At 36.1% G+C, this 17,761-nt stretch overlaps 1 protein-coding gene across 1 annotated transcript in view; it reads left to right on the forward strand.

Annotated features, from left to right (window-relative positions):
- Positions 1-17,761, forward strand: part of ADARB2 (adenosine deaminase RNA specific B2 (inactive)) — a 479,733-nt gene that overhangs the window by 400,377 nt on the left and 61,595 nt on the right. Inside the window, exon 6 of the mRNA XM_051962361.1 lies at positions 13,164-13,332. Coding sequence (XP_051818321.1) covers positions 13,164-13,332 — 169 coding nt within the window. The remainder of the gene's footprint in view (positions 1-13,163; positions 13,333-17,761) is intronic.

Genomic DNA, 17,761 nt, shown 5'->3' on the forward strand with positions numbered 1-17,761 from the left:
ATGTATAAAATTTTATATGACTACTCAAAGTTGACCAATCATGTCATTTTGTTTGAGAATATAAAAATTCTATATGCAAACTTAGTTTGCTCATAAATTAATTATTATACTATATATTAAATAGTATTTATATATTATACTATATATATTATACTATTAGATGTGAAAGTCCCTCAAGGATGGGCAGGGAATTATACAAACCAATGTAAGTAATTTAGGTTTTTGTTTTGTTTTGTTTTGTTTTCATTTGGAGTGAGTGAGAACTTAAAAAGAGCACCAAGAAAACCTCTCCTCTAACCTTCTAGTTATTCCTGTCTTTTTTTCCTAGGCTTTTGTATTTTAACTTAGCCTCAGGTCCAAGTCAGCATCCTTAAATGAGTCTGATTGTTATTGAATTAGAAAAAATTTCAGGGAAGAAAAATAGAAATTGTTAAGGAGGGGGACAGATTGAATCACAGGGAAAGATTATGTTGACTTTGGATAAACAGTGACTAAGGGATGGGGCTGTAGGCAGATTATAATAGTCTCTGCAAATATTCAAAGGATGTAAACACCAACGAGGGATAGGAATTGCTAAAGATATGACAGGAGTAATGGAATGAAATTGAGCAGAAGATCATTTAGGCTGAATATCAAGAAAAGTTTGCTAATGGTGAGAGCTATTAAACTGTGGAATAGTCTCTCCCAAGGGAAGTGGTAGAAGCCCCATTACTTGAATCATTAAACTAGAATGGACAAAGTACTAGAAAATAGATGGTTGGAAATGATTCTGTACAAGACCCCTAGGGATAGTATAGTGTATATCTATATAGCTATATATAAAATCCATAATGATATAATCATTTAATCCTCATTCTAATTTCTGTAATTTTGTGATTTCATTCTTTAATGAGTATTGGCTTCTTTTATCCTTATATTTCTTTCTCAGAGATGCTATTTTTCCCACATAAATCAAGTTATTAAAAAAGAACTTTAGGAGACATGAATTCTACTAATTTTATCAACTCATTGTGTGACTGTGAATAAGTTGTTTTATCTCTTCAGACCTCAGTTTCCTCATTTTGGGACTTAGGTCATATCATCTCTAAGGTCCCTTCCAGTTTGAACAGTATCTGATTCTGGATAGAACTCCTGTGAAACTACTTTTTAAAGATCTAAAAAGTATTATTGCTCTATTGGATTTATATGATCGATGCTTCCTGGTTTAGCATAGAGATTCTTTCCATAAAATTGAGTATACTGGTGCTATTTAACTTTAGGAGATGTTAATAAATAAAACGTCAGTGGTAGAGTTCAATAACTAAAGTCAAACTTTCACAAAGAGACTTGCATTACCTCAGGCTACCTGTTTCAGATAGAAATTGAATGAAGTGGTTCATCAAAATTCCACAAATAACAATTTTTATCTAAACATTATCATTGGAGGAATCCAAGAAGATTACTTTTTAAAATAACTTAGAACCATAAATCTGGTTCTACTAGGAAAAATGATGACACAAAAAACAAATGTCTTTGGATCTGCTTCTATCTTTTAATCTTTTTATCCAGCTTTAAAGGGCCTAGCCAAATCTCATTGTAGAAATAATTGAGGTCTAAAGGGATGAAGTGATTCATCCAAGCTTTGACTCCAAATCTAGAGATCTTCCTCTTGCATCTTGTGTTCAATCTCAATCTGTCCTTTTATTTGTGAATAGGGATAGATAGATAGATAAAATATATTAAATAGAATAGATAAAATAGATTAAATAGGATAGGTAAAATAGATGGGACAGACATATGGATAACCAACTTTAGGATAGGCAGGTAACCATTAAGCATTACTTTACTTGATGGAATTTTCACCAAAGTAATTTTAAGTGAAAGAATTATCCATCCCTTTGGTGTTTAAATCCAGCTTCTTATATTAAAAGAGACCTATCCATAAAAGCTATATAGCTATATATAGCTATATAGTATGTATTTATATATAGTGTATTACCATTTGAAAAGTGATTTAAATATTTAATTTCATTTAATTCTCACCACAGTCTTGTGAAATGGATACTATTATTATCCCTCTGACAAATGAGGAAACTGGGGTTAAGAAAGACTTATCCATGGCCATAAACTAGTTAAGTATCTGTGACAGAATGCCAATTTAGGTCTTACTGCATCCAAGTCCAGATCCCTATCCACTACACCATTTAGCTGTTATTAACAGAGTTCTGCTCACAGTAAGTATTTGATGAGTGCTTGCTGAAACTCTGGTTGTAGACAATTGTTAGTGACAATAGGACACTTAGGAGAAAATTCCTAAAAACATAACAGGTACAGAACTGGAAAGGAAATAGTAAATCCACAGCAGAAATTTTTAAAAGATAGAAAAACACCCAGATTACAACTGCTTTTCATGATACTTCAAAAGGCAAAGTATCTAAATTTTTGTTAAACCTATATGAAATTTTTATCTATAGAATTATAATTAAGTTCATAATTTTACAAGGACCTATATGTTGGAATTGGATCATATTACTAGAGCAACTAATACCAAAATGCTCTCATTCTCTTCTTTATCTCAAGTAGGTTTTTAGTGGGATGTTTACACAAAATATTGTAAAACCTGGATGGGTACCCCGTTTTTATCATAGTCCTGGATTTGGGAAATAAGTGTGGCTTAATCCATATTCTTCATGATATATTTATGCCTTGTACATTAATTTAACTTTTACCTTGTCTGTGGTTTTTCTATATCTAGATTCAATTATATATCATTTTATAGAATCCTAGATTACAGGAAGGGGTGAAACTTGTGATTTTATCAGTATGGTACGGAAACTCTGTTCACTCACATGTGCTCTCTCTTTGGCAGAAATAATTTGTTTATTACCCACATTGATACCTCAAACCCAAATCCGATTTCTATGAACCTACCACTAATGTTACTATGTATTACATACCTAAATATATTGTGCTTTTGTAGATGTGTGAATATATGCCCATTCTTTATAAAAGATCTCACTAAAGAGACAAAGATTGTATTTGGATCAGCATCGCATAACCACTATATAATTAAGGTCTAATTTGCCATATTTATAAAGTGCTATAATCTGATTCTTACTGGTGTGTCCTGTTGAAGCAATGATATGAAGTTGCTGGCATAGAGTGTGTCTAACTTAAATCATTGCTATTCAATCTTGATTTTCAAGGGAATTCATCCTTGAAAATGTTTAAAGAATTAGGCATAAGTACAAAGAAGAATGGAAAGCTTTTTCTTTCTTCTGAGCTTTAGAATAGGAATTCTTAACCTTTTCTTGTAGCATGGACCTTATTGACTATCTGGTAAAACCGATGAAACTCCTTCTCAGAATAAGAATAAAAATAAGAAGGAAATGCTGAGGGTTTTTTTTTTTTTTTGGGTAGAAGCTAGTGAAAAAAAAAAAGATACCTCTCCCAAACCTCACTACATTCTTAGTTAATAACTGTTGTTTTAGAGGAACTTTGTAAACCATGATTGATTAATCCATTTCTATCTTTCTGCTTTGACTTTACATCTGACTTCTGTTTCCTTCAACTCAATGAAAAAAAAATGTCCTTTCTGTGAAGAACATCACAGAACTAGGCCCTCCAAATTCCCCCAGTCCCATTTAAACACCACTATATCGACTTTATCTTGCTTTAAAATTCCTATAGCTGACATTTACTCTCATTCTCTCAGAAATCTGCACCGTACATCTACATTGCTCAGTAGAAATTCCTTTTCTTTACTCATGTCAGAAGGCCTCATTTTCAAACTTAAACCATTCTAATTCATCAAAAGCTATTTAGCAGACACTCAATCAACTATATTTTATTTTTATATTATTCATTATTGTGCCTCAATTGTTCCTTCATATCCAGAGTAATACAATAGTCAAAGAAACATTTAGAGTTTTCCTTGAAGAAAATCTGCTTTTGCTGTTAGTTTGATAAGGATTACCGACTTAGTCCTTTAATTTCAATGGTATAGAGAAATATTGGAGGAGGAAATTCCCTCTGTCAATTCAGGCCAGCACTTTCTCTGCCACTTACTGTCTTAAGGAGATGCCGAAAACACAAGTTAAATGACTTGCACAGAGTCACACAGATAGTATTTGTCAGAGACAGGACTTGAACCCCAGTTTTCCTCACTTCGATGTCAATTCTCTATCTGCTATGGCACACTGCTTCTAAATCCTCTATTATCTAGAATATTTAAATATTCTAATTAGCAGAATACCACCATGTACTCTTTAATAGTTTGAATAAATCATGATTTTATTTGACTAGACAGTAAAATAGAATTTGATCAACCTATTTGTTTTCGGTTCTAACCCAGGATTTTCCATAAATGCATCAGAAAAGATATAACCAACATACTGGAATTCAATCAGTAGTTTATTTGTAGGACTTGTTCAGTTGTTATTCTCCATGTTATGTTCTTCTTTTAGAAGCTGAGAGGTATCATTAGACCACTTGAGTTTCCAATCTCCTACCTTCCATTTTTGCTAAAAGGTTAGCTGATCATATCAAATTATTCATTTGGACCTGGGAAAGGAAGAGAGGAAGGAGAGGGCAACATCATTCAGTTTAGCCTTCTCTTTATACAGATGTGGAAATTAAGACCCAGAAAGATCATATAAGAAGCCAAGGAAAGATATGATTCTTTCATTCCAAATCTAATAACACTCTTTCCATGTTGTTATTTATCTGATCATATTCTCAATACAGTCTTTCATGACACTTTTGGCACACAAAAAGTTGTTACTATACATATCAAGATGGATAATCAATGTTTGTAGAAATAGAATAAAAACATTTTAGATGAAAATATTTTAGACCATTTGATCGTTCAGACATTTCATAATCTTACATTTTATCAGGAATTTCATTACAAACATCAATTATCATAGTACTGGAAATATGTAGGATGGTCCTTATTAATAGAATCCCAGCTCATAGTTTGTTTACATACTTGTTCATTGATGTTACTCACTAATAACACTATATTAATCACAGAATTGGGCCATGTGAGAAAAACCAGTAGTAAATGTAAATCCCATTCCTTCTTCCACAAAGGTGTTAAACTTTGAAAATCAGTTTATATATTTCTTTTTTTCTGTTCATAGCACCATCATTCTTCTATGAACTTAGGCTAAGGAAAAAAAATTATTTTTGAACCCTCCCTTCATCCTCATCTTCTATTTCCAAATCATCAAATTCACTCAAAGATTCCTTCTTCTTTTACTTCATACTTTCCTGTCAACCTATCCCTGCCAATACTACTTAATTCAGGGTTATATTATCTTATACTTAGATTACTAAACCAGAAACCCATTTCTTTGAATCCACTATCTTTCTCAATCTATCCTGCCCATTTTCAATCAAATAATACCCAAACTCAGACAGACATTTTAAGTATCATCATGGTACAGAAGAAAGAATGTTGGATCGATAGTCAATGTATTTGGATCCTTGATCTGTTCTTTATTAATTATGTGACCTTGAGCAAATCACAATTACTTTGGATTTTAGTTTCTTCATCTGTTAAATGGGAACATTGGAACAGATGACCTTAAAAGTCTTTCCAAGTTTATAAAAGCCTTTTCTCCTATTATGGATTTTCTAAATAATTTGATATACTCAAATTAGTCAATTTACCATCAAGTAAGCATACCTTATAGTTTTCTACTTCTAAGAATTTTTCATGCCTTTTCTTCTGCCCAGAATACCTCCTTTTCAATTTCAACACTATCACCTTGGACAAATCCCCCAGTCTCCAACTAGTTTGCCCCATGTAAAATTATTCTTAGCTATAGATCTTATAAAATACATGGCTATTTCATTTCCCAGTTTAAAAGACAATCATGAAATTTAGATACTTGTACATTTTCAAGAAAAATATTCCATTGCTCTCAAATCCTAACCTCACTATAAGCCATTTTCTACAAAGTTCTTTCAGGGTGAAAATAGCTTCTTCATTAACTGTTTCTGAAGAACCAGTATTTTGTTTGATCAGCTGCCCCCTTGCAACAATGCCATGGCTCCCCAGTCCCCCAATATGAGTCAATTGAGGTAAGCAGCTGCCTTCACCCTCAGTCCCTAAAGAGCAGGCTCTGTTTGTAAATGATTATCAGTTCAGCCTATTGAACTCTTGTTATCTAAAGAGTCATGGGCTCCACATGACTGGTGGGAAATAAAACTTTGTCAAATAGATGTCTAAATTAAATCAACTGAGTAGAGTTTTGGTCAAGAAGCCAGATTTTGGGATGGGGGAGGGGGAAGCCTAGAAGGAACTAAGCCAGGTTTTCACCTGTTTCTAAAACCTCCCTTTTTGCTCTACTTAAGAAAATATAGGGTTCAAGGTGAGGAAAAGGAAGAGGGGGTGAATTGAGTACTATTTATTTTGTTTTTCTTTTAAGTCAAAATTAACAACTAAAAGTGTTCAGGTAGGACAAATTAAGTTGTCTGGGTCAATTTCCAATTCAATCCCATATTTGATAATTTCTTTGTACTTCAGCTTTTTTGTTTATAAAATGTAGTAAGAAATAGATCCAATAATTTACTTCCATTAAGCTAATATTTCCTAGTTGATACTTCATTTAAGGTATTGCTCTAGCCTCTGGGAATACATGGACAAAAATATTTCCTACCTTCATGTAGTTTCCATTCAACAAGGGATAGGAGTAGGGGATGGAGAGGGGCTAATAAAGCATATGTACTTATGAGAATAATAGAATGTAAGTCAAGGAAGGAGAGTGCTTTAAAACTGGTCATGAAGAAGTGGTCTCTTTGGTGAGAAGAGAGGGAAAGGAAGGGAAGTAAAGGAGGAAGGAAGGAAGGAGGAAGGAAGGGGAAAGACAGGAAGGGGGAAGGAAGGGGGAAGGAAAGAGGAAGGGGAGAAGGGAGGGAGGGAGGGAGGGAGGGAGGAAGGAAGGGAAAAAGGAAAGGAAGGAGGGAGGGAGGAAGGAAGGGAAAAAGGAAAGGAAGGAGGAAGGAAGGGGAAAGACAGGAAGGGGGAAGGAAAGAGGAAGGGGAGAAGGGAGGGAGGGAAGGAGGGAAGAAAGGCGGGAGGAAGGGAAAGGAAGGGAAGTAAAGGAGGAAGGGAAGGAGAGGGAAGAGAGGGAGGAAAAAGGGAGGAAGGAAAGGAAGGAGGAAAGAAAGGAAAACATTATGCTAAACACAAGGAATACAAACATAAAGTAAAACAGACCTTGCTCTCAAAAATTCTCAAGGACATTCTAATACAAATAGGAAAATACAAATGGGTAAATGTTGACAGGGTGTTTAGGTTTGGAGATAATCTCAAGAATGGTGAGTCAATCCATAATGTAACCCATTGACATAACTTTCCAAAATCAGTTGTACAATGGTATTCATTTGATACCCAGAGCAAGACATAGAAAGGAGGTGGAGAAGAAGGTCCATTTGGCACAACAGATGGCAAGATGGCTTAGGTGGATAGCTGAATGATATGTGAAGTATGGTTTGGAGTCTGCCTAGATAGAATGACCAATGTAAATTCCTGTTCACTCAGTCCTCAAGCCAGGTCACTCAACCCCAGGGCAATAGTTCTGAAATCGAATGGCTTAAACTTCCTAATATCTGGCATTAGGGTTCTGGAGATCAGGTGCAAAATAGACTAATCCCAGGAGGAAGAAGCAAGACAGCAACACGGCAGATGGCAAGATGGCACCGGTGAATGACTTTTTTTTTTTTAATGATTATATTTAAATTCCTTTCCAACATGTTTTTAAGGTTTTAAATATTCTCACCATGGAAATATGAGTTCTCTGAAAAACTGTATATGGGCATTGAATGTGGGGCCAGTATTGCCAAAAAAAAAAAAAAAAAAAAGCTGGAAAATAAATACAAAGTGAACCTTGCTAGCAAAACACAACAAAGGGAAATGCCTGAAATGTAAACTCATTTTGCATCAGCATTATTTCATTTTTTATACTTATATCTCCATTGTCTAGCCCTGTGGTTGGCACACAGTAGATCCTTAACTCTTGTTGAATGATTGATGTACAGATTCCAAATTTGAAGTTTTTGTTTAATAACAAGAAATAATCATTTATCATCAATTAATATGTTATTCTACTGCTACCCATCTTTTTGCTCAAAGTCCTTCTTGTTCTCCCCATTTTCCTTTTTTCTCCCTCATTATTACTTGACATTTTCTTTTCTTCTCTCCCATCATTTTTCCTACCATTGTTTGATACAAAATGAAAATGGAAAAGAAATTCAAAATTTTCTTTGTTCACATATTAGTTTGTATTCATGTATAAATGCACATATTTGTTTAGGGTGCATAGAGATTTTAATTTTGGAACTAAAGCTCCAGATAAAATGTGACTAGAAGTGATCAACAAATTAAGTATCCACTACAAGCTAAAAACTGTGCTAATCATTATTTTTAAAAAAAGGGGGGGGGAGAAATACCTACTATGTGCCAGGAACTGATTTACAAATATTAATCTCATTTGTCTTCATAGCAATCCTGGGAGGTAGGTGCTGTTGTTATGCCCATTTTCAGTGGAGGAAACATAGGCAAAGGTTAAGTGACTTGCCTAAAATCACACAACTAGTAAAGATCTGAAACCACATTTGAAGTCACTTCTTGCTTACTCCAGTTCCATTAATCTATCTTAGTAGAACCGGTCCTGCCCTCAAAGAATTTACAATCCATTTGAAAAGAAAAGTCTTGAATACCAAAACAACACTAAGAAAGTGATATCAAATTGTTTCTAATCAAGCACTAAATTGTGGAATACGGAATCCACATAACTTCTGGACAACCCATACATTCAGCAGGTAGTTATTATTAAATGCTCAACAACAAAGACAGGAGTTTTTCCTGTCCATTTTCCCCTTGTGCCTCCCTTTGTTTCAAATAGGAAAGAAAGACTGGCAGCAATACGCTGCCTTTGGCAAGAAGCAGACTTGGAAAACAGCAGGAGATCCAAGTATGCCCTACAAAGCTGACCTGACAGAGAAAAAAGAGTGCTTTTAAAACAAAATGGGAAATCAGAAGCACCTAGGAGTATCAAAGACAGGATTATTTCAAGCAATCTATAGCACTTTGTTGAATGTCCCTATAAGCCAAGTACTATATTTGGCCATGTAGAAAGTTTTAATAGAAAAGATATTTCCTGCCTTCAGAGTGCTTATGCTCTAATATATGCTCCAATAGAAAATATAGAAAAATATAAATTTACACATGAAAACTTAAGGAATGTTTTAACAAAACACAAAGGAAAATTTTATAATTGAATCACTCTGAATTGTATCTGAATACAAAATGAGTAAGATTCTAACTTCTAAAATTGTTTTAAAGGAATTATGGCTAATACTTCTGAAACGTCCTAGTTTTTTTTTTTTTATTCTCTGACTACTTTACATGCTTAGTGCTCTGTGCAAATATAATTCCATAGGAAGAAATTCTTCTTCAATCCCTTGAGAATCACAGGAACTTTGATCATCTCATTCAAGCTTTTATTTTGCAATTATAGAAACTGAAGCCCAGAAAAATGAAGGGAGTTAACAAATGTTATGTGGTGATAGTGGAGGTAGTTAGGTGGTTCAATTGATAGAGCACTGGACCTAGAATCTAAAAAAAAAAAAAAAAAAAAAAAAAAAACAGTTCAAATCTGGCCTGGTCATACTCTGGGCAAGTCATTTAACCCTATATGCCTTAATCCACTGGAGTTAAGAAATGATAAATCACTATGATATTTTTGCCAAGAAAGCCCCATGGGCAGTATTAGTGTTTATGATCCATGAGGTCACTAAGAATTAGACATAACTAACATAATTCAATGACTGAACAATGTAGCAGCAGGTAGTAGTAGCAGCAGCAGCAGCAGAGTGATGATAGTAGTAATAGCAGTAGTGGTAGTAATAGTAGGAGTAGTAGAAGTAGTAGTAGTAGTAGTGGTGGTGGTAGTGGTGGTGGTGGTGGTGGTGGTAGTAGTAGTAATAGCAATAATGGTGGTGATGGTAGTATAGTAATAGTGGTAGAATGAGGTAGGTGGGAGGAGGAGTAAGTTGCCAGGCTGCAATTCAAACCCAAATCATCCAGTACCAACTCCAATACTCTTTCACTATACCCCAGTCTCTAATTCATGTCATAATTCATTCTTTTAATTGAAAAATCTTAGAGATCCTTAAGACAAGTATAAACTTTATTGGTCAGTCTATTTAGAAAAATGCCCAAGTGAATTCTGTTTGGTTATCAAGCTTCCCCAACTTTATTTCTCACTACTCTTCATCCCATTTTACCACTGCACCATTTAGGCCTTTCTCCTTATGGATACTAATATTGCCCTGCCTCATTTTCACTCACTCCTTCCATCCTTAATGGTAGAGTCTTGATTTTGTAGTTTCATCCCTAGTGATTTTTCACTCAATACTCTACTAAAATCCTTCTCTGCAAAGCATAAAAGTGGCCCTTGAGTCCTTCAAGGTTATAACAAGAGTACAATCTCTGGAAGGTCCCACCAAGTTTAAAAAGACTTCAAATATTTGCATAAGGATGGGCCAAGTGGACCACTGAGGACCATTAAGGGAATACACACACAAGTCATGCTCCCATCCTTTCTGGATGTATCCAGGTGCTACAATGGATCAAGAACCTGTGTCATTAAGAAACAGCTAGTCTGTTCCTTCTTGGGATTTAAGAAATTGAGAGGAGAATAGAGAGCTTCTATCTACATATGCCAACCCAAAGAGCTGGGAAAGGATATTAGGCTCCTTAGAAATGCTGTTAAATAAAATGGAAGCCATTATGACCCACTGCTTATCTTTCATTTGTTCCATAGTTCTTAAGAAGAAATACACAGCCTGGTGATTTTGAACTAGAAAACCAGTTTCATTTTCATTGTTGATTGTCTGGGACATTATTCAATGTTTTCTTCATGTAAAAAGCAAGTCTCCTGCACTGTGAGATCTGTAGCATAAACGTCATTTCTAAAATATGGTTATAAAAATAAGGAGAACAGGCAAAGCAGATGTCCCGAGGGAATGTGTATAGCAAGAAGAGTATATAAAACATTTCACCAAGAGAAACTCTGCTCCCAGCTGAGCCTAGTTTTTTAATATTCAAAGCAGAATTCTCCCACCTGAGGCTATTTGCCTTAATCACATCTCTACTAAGTTTTCACTTTGGATATCTTACTGGATGGGTGTCCTGTAATAAGTGATTATAGCTCTCAATGAAAATTCAAGTTGGCCTGCTACTTGCCTACTCATTGATGAGATGTCACTGGAGCCAAATAATTTGGAGAGGTTTTTGCCATCCCTTTCCCACATACTCACCTCCCTCCAGTTCCCCTCCCCAAAATCAATCAGTGTAATATCACACTGAATGGGGACATATTTGGCAAAGCATTCAGCAGTAACTCAAGTGGGCTGGTCTTAGACCTTGGATCAATACAGTTTACTCTTCTTCAATACAGAGATAGACCCTGTCAATGTGATACTCTTTACAAGTACTCTTAAGATACAGATGGGTATACATATAATGTATCATGCCTCCAAGTTCTTTAAAACCACTGAACCGTCTATTCTAAAGATTTAGAGATTTGCTCGTGTTTCAGGAAAAATCCCAGTTAAGACAAAAAAACAGGCAACTCAAGACTGGATGACATGCAATATATTATTTTACAACCTGAATATTTTATAAAATTTTGGTCAGAGTCTAGTTTACAAACTTGAGAGCTGGAAAGCATTGTGTTCCTCATCTAGCTGATTGCCCCAACTTTGAACTCCAGCTCTGATTCCAAAATACTTTTAAAGGCATGCTTTATTTTTCCCTTATGGTTCTGAGAAATCCTACCTTGAAAGATGAAGTGGGATTACTAATAGGTTTATAAAATATCCTGTCTCCTATTGACACTCTGCCTTGAACTTCAGATTATGAGTTTAGTTGAGTAGACCAAGTCATCTTTGACATCTTTGACAGATAACAACAATCTACCACCTTGAGGAGTCCCATGACAAAAAGAGACAGAAGACCATAATGTAAAAGGGAAACTCCCCACAAAGCAGACACTACAGCAATATCATTTTTCTATCTTTAGTATGGGGGCTTGGACAGAATGAATCATTCTGTATCTAATGATTTGGGATCATTTCCAGGATTCTAGGCCCTTGGACTGGTTTCCATGGTGGCTATTATCTAGTCCTGCCTCTTTCCCTTTATTCCCCCTTTCCCACCTCCATCATAACCCCAAGCTCAAAATATAGAAGACACCTACAGACATCCAGGAAAATGACCAATTGCCCTCAGGAATAAGCCAAACCTAGATTTTTATACTAAAGAAGGAAATGTCAAACCACTCCAGTATCTTTGCCAAGAAAACACAAAATGGTGTCCCAAAGAGTCAAATGTAACAAAAACCAGAACAAGATTTTGATAGCTTTGATCTAGATATTCATGCTGAGATTTAAATTCAGTGTGCTTTTTATCTTTGCAACATGAGAACCTTACAAATGAAAACTTATTTTGGATTTTCAGTGGCAGAATGACAATAGCCCTATTATAAGGAAGATAGAAAGGAAGGCCTCCAAAAAGTATCTTCCACAACCCAGGAGCCACTTAATCCATCACTGATATTTAGTGTTTCCATCACCGATTGATGTAACTGTAAGATTTTTGTAGATAACTTTTGAAACAAAAAGCTGACCTTTAACTTTTGTTGCCTGAATACAGATCCTTTTTCAGTTTGAGAGCACTAAGATAAATTGAGGCTGAAGGAATATGAGTGAGTAGGTTAATACAAATTCACATTTGTAAAGTGCTTAAAAGTTTGCAAAATCTATCATCAACTCTGAAAGATAGAATATATACATATATATGTATACACACACACACACACACACACACACACACACACACACACACACAAACTATCTCCATATAATAGTCAAAGAAATCAAGAACTGAGCTTAAGTAGGTCATTTCATCACCACAGAGCTAGTAAGCAAGAAATTTAAAATTGAAACCTACCTCTTCATCCTCACATCCAATTCTCTTTCCCCCATACACACTTGCTTCCTTCAAGAACCACCACTCAAAATATGGTGCTACAGGATCCTTCAAAGGTGAGGGTTCCAAAGAGCTCTCCCACAATTTTGAAAGTTCTTCTCTGTGTCTGTTTCCACAGGCTTGGATGTTAGGCATGCTCAGGTAATTGCACTGTCATCGGGCACCAAGTGCATAAATGGAGAATACATCAATGACCAGGGACTCGTGGTCAATGACTGCCACGCTGAGATTGTGGCGAGGAGAGCATTTGTTTACTTCCTCTACTCACAGCTGGAGCTGCACCTCAGGTAAATTGAACGCTCTTGATACCTGAGAAATGCTTTATGGTCTTTCTTGGAACAAATCTGTCCTCTGGACATCTGAACTCACAGTTCCTTTATGACAGTGTTTATATGTTGATGTGTGCCCTAATACCCAGAGAAAAGCAGACGTAATTATTCCACAGAATAGGATCAGGTGGCTTTTTTTTTTGTTCTGGCAGATTTTCTATCCTTAATGATTATTTGCAAATCATGAAGTTATACATTCTTATTAAGCCTACTGATGACTCTTTGAGCACCAGCTGTATTACCATGCGGGACTGGTCATCCTGCTCATTTACTGGCATTTCTTTTCCCTAATAATGACTATCTCCTGACAATGAGATTTATTTCAGCAGGCAATTTTCAAGCCACATGCACATACATACACACACACACACACACACACACACACACACACACACACCCTGCATTCACGCTTCAGTGGTATTTGTCATTAAAATCTTCTCCAAAGGACAGAAGTCATGTTAAGAATACAGCCACCTAGGGATCCAAGCATGGGCAATTAGAGCTCCTTCTCCATAATACTAAAAACACCATCTTAGACAGTAGATGAAATGACTGGAACTGAATACCAGACACAGATACTCTTTTAAATTTAATGTTTTATCCCATCATTTTATATACAGTTAACTTCCAGTCGAGATATTTCACTGGTTGATTAATCATTCCACCTACAAGAGAGACTAGGAAAATTTATTAAACAAATGGGATCAGTTTGCTCTGGAGATCCAGCTGGACACTGGCAAACAAGCAAGGAATCAAGAGTCTCTTCTTATATATTCCACACCTCCTTCAGTTTGGCTTTAATGGAAATCATTATTTTCACCCCTCTGTTATTAATCTCAGAACTGCCTTATGTTAAAAACAAAAAAACAAAAACCTGCACTACTGTCTCTTGGGAGACAAGAGCTATTACTCTCTCTGAAAAATATAATTGCATCGATCCTGCTTCAAAGCATGTTCAGTTACACTGTTATGTTATTTGGATCAATGTTACCTTCTCCCTGGTAAACTTTCATTTGGACTCTGGAGGGATGCCAAGTCAACATAGATAGATATGCTGGGCTGGACTGAAATTGCAGCCATTTCCAATCAGACTTATGGTTCCACATGGCCTCAGGCTCTGGGAATTCTGAACAGGTCATGAAAAGGTCCCTATACACTAGTCAACCGACTTCTGTCACTGTCAAACACTGAGGAAGATTCATATCTAATAAAGAATCTAATGCAATAGTAGAAAGGCTGAGGAATATTCCACTTCAATACATTGAAAGAACTCCACAGAGCAGGCTGGACAGTTTCCTAGGATGGCAGATTACTAGGCTGTTCATCCAAGGGCTGGAGACTTCCACAGCTGGGTAGGTCTATTGGTAGAAAGTTCCCTAAAAGAAAATTAGCTCAATCCCTCATGGCATCCCACAGTACAATGAGGAAGAAAGTTGGGGCAAGCTGGAAAGAAGGGAAAATCACATCTGCATCCTGGAATTGTAAAGCAGATGTCTATAAGAACTAAGCCTCTACATTTAGAAACGGAAGGAACACCTGCATTTCCCTCTTGGCTTTGAGCAGTTAGATTTATAAATCTCCTTTAAGAGACAGAGGAGAAGGGAAGGGGGGAGGGACAAAAGAGAGAAATGGAGAGCAGGAGGGAGAGAGAAGGAAAGAGGGGGAGAGAGACAGAAAGACTGACAGAGAGACAGGCAGGCAGAAAGATACCCACAGAGAGAGAATATGAATGTTTTGAGAAAAGTAAGAATAAGCACTTCTGATGTACCTCTCAAGTAGGTGCAGAATTATAATGAAATTTGGGGTCACAATAAATACAAATATTAAAGCTCACAGATTTAGAGCTAGAAGAGACCTTAGAGGCCATCAAGTTTAACAGTGTTGTACAGATGAAGGAAAACTGATGAGAAAATTGAGGCTCAGAGAGGGGAAGTAATTTGCCCAGAATTATATTGTGTTTATGGAAGGATTTTAACACACATGCTATATTTTCCCATGTAGTTTATATGATTTTAAAAAGAACCATGTATTCTCTGATGGGGGTGGGGGACCAGATGAGTTCTATAAATGTTAGAGAAATGAGATTAGTGATCATTTATTTTTCATATCAAAATAAAAAGACCAAATACACCCCAAATCAATAATGACTATGAATATCAACCATTTAATGATTGTGACATTGATTGATTGAAGTATAAGGTTATATAATCAATATCTGCATAAGAAATCAAGATCCTCACTCACAGATGCAAAGAAACGTCATTTTACTTTTACCAGAATTTCAGATGGAGCAGAACCTGCCTGAGATAAATCTGAGAAGCTGGGCTTCTTGGTAGAAGTCTCCCACTAAGTCCCTAAGTCCTGTCTCCATTTCTCCACCTTGTATTCAGCTCATGGAGCCTCTGTAGCAGCCTCTTCTCCATGGCTTATCCCATTTCCAAAAGTTTTTTTTTCCCCAATTACTCTGAACCCCAAAACACATCCTTTCCTTGTCAGATTCACCTGGAATAATAGAGAACCTTCCCTCACAAATCATGGAATCATAGATTTTATGCTATTTCAATGGACATTAGTGGGCCCCACAAAGTTTATTTTACAAATGACACAATTAAAACCAGAGAAATTAGGTGAGAATAAACCAAATACTTAGCATCTGAGGTAGTATTTGAACCCAGGACTTCTTGATTTCAAGTTCAAGAGTCTGTTCATCTTACTACACTGTCTTGATACTTACAACTGCTAAATACCAATTCATGCAAATAATGAATCCCCTGAAGCTATCACATGATTTGCAGGTTTGAATCAATTACCATGTATATAATCATAATCTTCAAACAGTGTGAATTTGAATACATGTGACCACTTCAGGAGTTTCATTATTGGAACCAGTTGGGACCTAGTTATAACTGAAGAATCAGTTAAAGGTACTAATGCTGTTTAAGAAAAGAAATGACATAGCGGATATGATGGATATTTCTAAGTATCTGACTTATCAAAGAAAAGCACTTAGCCTTGTTTAGCTTGACCCCAAAGAGCAAATGTGAAAACGATGGGTAAAAGCTGCAGAAGTGAATTTTTAGATTCTAAAACCAAGCAAGTTACTGAAGGAGTGAGGGGTTTCCACTTTATGGAGGTTTTCAGAAGGAAGACATCTTGTTAAGTATGATAGGATATCATCATAGATAAATCAATATCGAATGGATTGGAGTTCATGGTTTTCAAGTTCTTTTCAACATTGACATTCCATGAAATACATAAATCTCTAAACTAGTCTAAAGAGAGAGGTAAATGAGGGAGGTATATCAAATGCTAGGCATGGAGCCAGAAAAATCTGTTTAAATCTTGCCTCAAACACTAATTAGCCAAATGACCCTGGGCAAGTACCTTAACTTCCATCAAACTCAGTTTCCACACCTCATAGGACAATACTGGCACTTAATGGAATAGTGTATATTAAGAGCTTGGCAAACTTTAAAATACTACATTTAAATCTTAGCTAGTAAACATTAACTCCTAACTGAAGTAAAATATGAGTTGATGGTAGTTTAAGGTACTAGTCCTCCCAAGTGAGTTTCTTAAAGAACAAAAAGCTTTTACAACTCAGAAGTTTTTCTGGTGAAATTCTATATTCCATCATAGTCACTGACAGACATATTTATTTCTCAGATTACCTTACATGTGCCCACCCTGTCTACTCATATGCTGACTATGAAGACAGGACCTATCACTGGATGTAGCAAGGAACTTTCTTTCTCCATGCTTTTTCACTCTTGCCCCTTCCCCCCAGATAGGAAGTTGAATATTAACTGATTTTTATTTACCACTTTAGGTTTATCAAGTCCTTCTCATACATTCATGCTTTCATATGATTCTTACAACATCTTCTTGAAAGGGAGATAGTATAAGTATTGGGGGCAGGGGAAACAAGAAGATAGACCTATGATACCATTGTGAAAAGCTCTTTTTACCAATTAAAGTCAGCATCCAATCCTCAGCAATACTGAGGGAACTCAATCTTTCCTTCTTTCCCCCGTCTTTTCCTCCCTTACCCCCTCCCTCTGCCTCTCCATTCTTCTTCACCCCTCTCTCCCTCTTTCCCTGTCCCTCTCTTTCCTTCTCCCCCTCTTTCCTTCTCCCCCTCTTTCCCTCATCTCCTTCCCTCCCTCCCTCTCTCCCTCCACTAAACCATGCTATTTCTCTCCATGGTATTATAATCATCCCTATCTGACAAATGAAAGGTAAGATTGTGGTCAGAAATGTGAAACAATGTGTCCAAGCATATGGTTATAAGCATAGCATATAAGTAACCGAGCTGAGACTAATACTGAAACCAGAGGTTATTCCTTTACAAAAGCCAATCTCTTGTGGTTAAGGAAAGGATATCATC

Source organism: Antechinus flavipes, chromosome 5 (genome assembly GCF_016432865.1).
Source record: "Antechinus flavipes isolate AdamAnt ecotype Samford, QLD, Australia chromosome 5, AdamAnt_v2, whole genome shotgun sequence".
Lineage (NCBI taxonomy): Eukaryota > Metazoa > Chordata > Mammalia > Dasyuromorphia > Dasyuridae > Antechinus > Antechinus flavipes.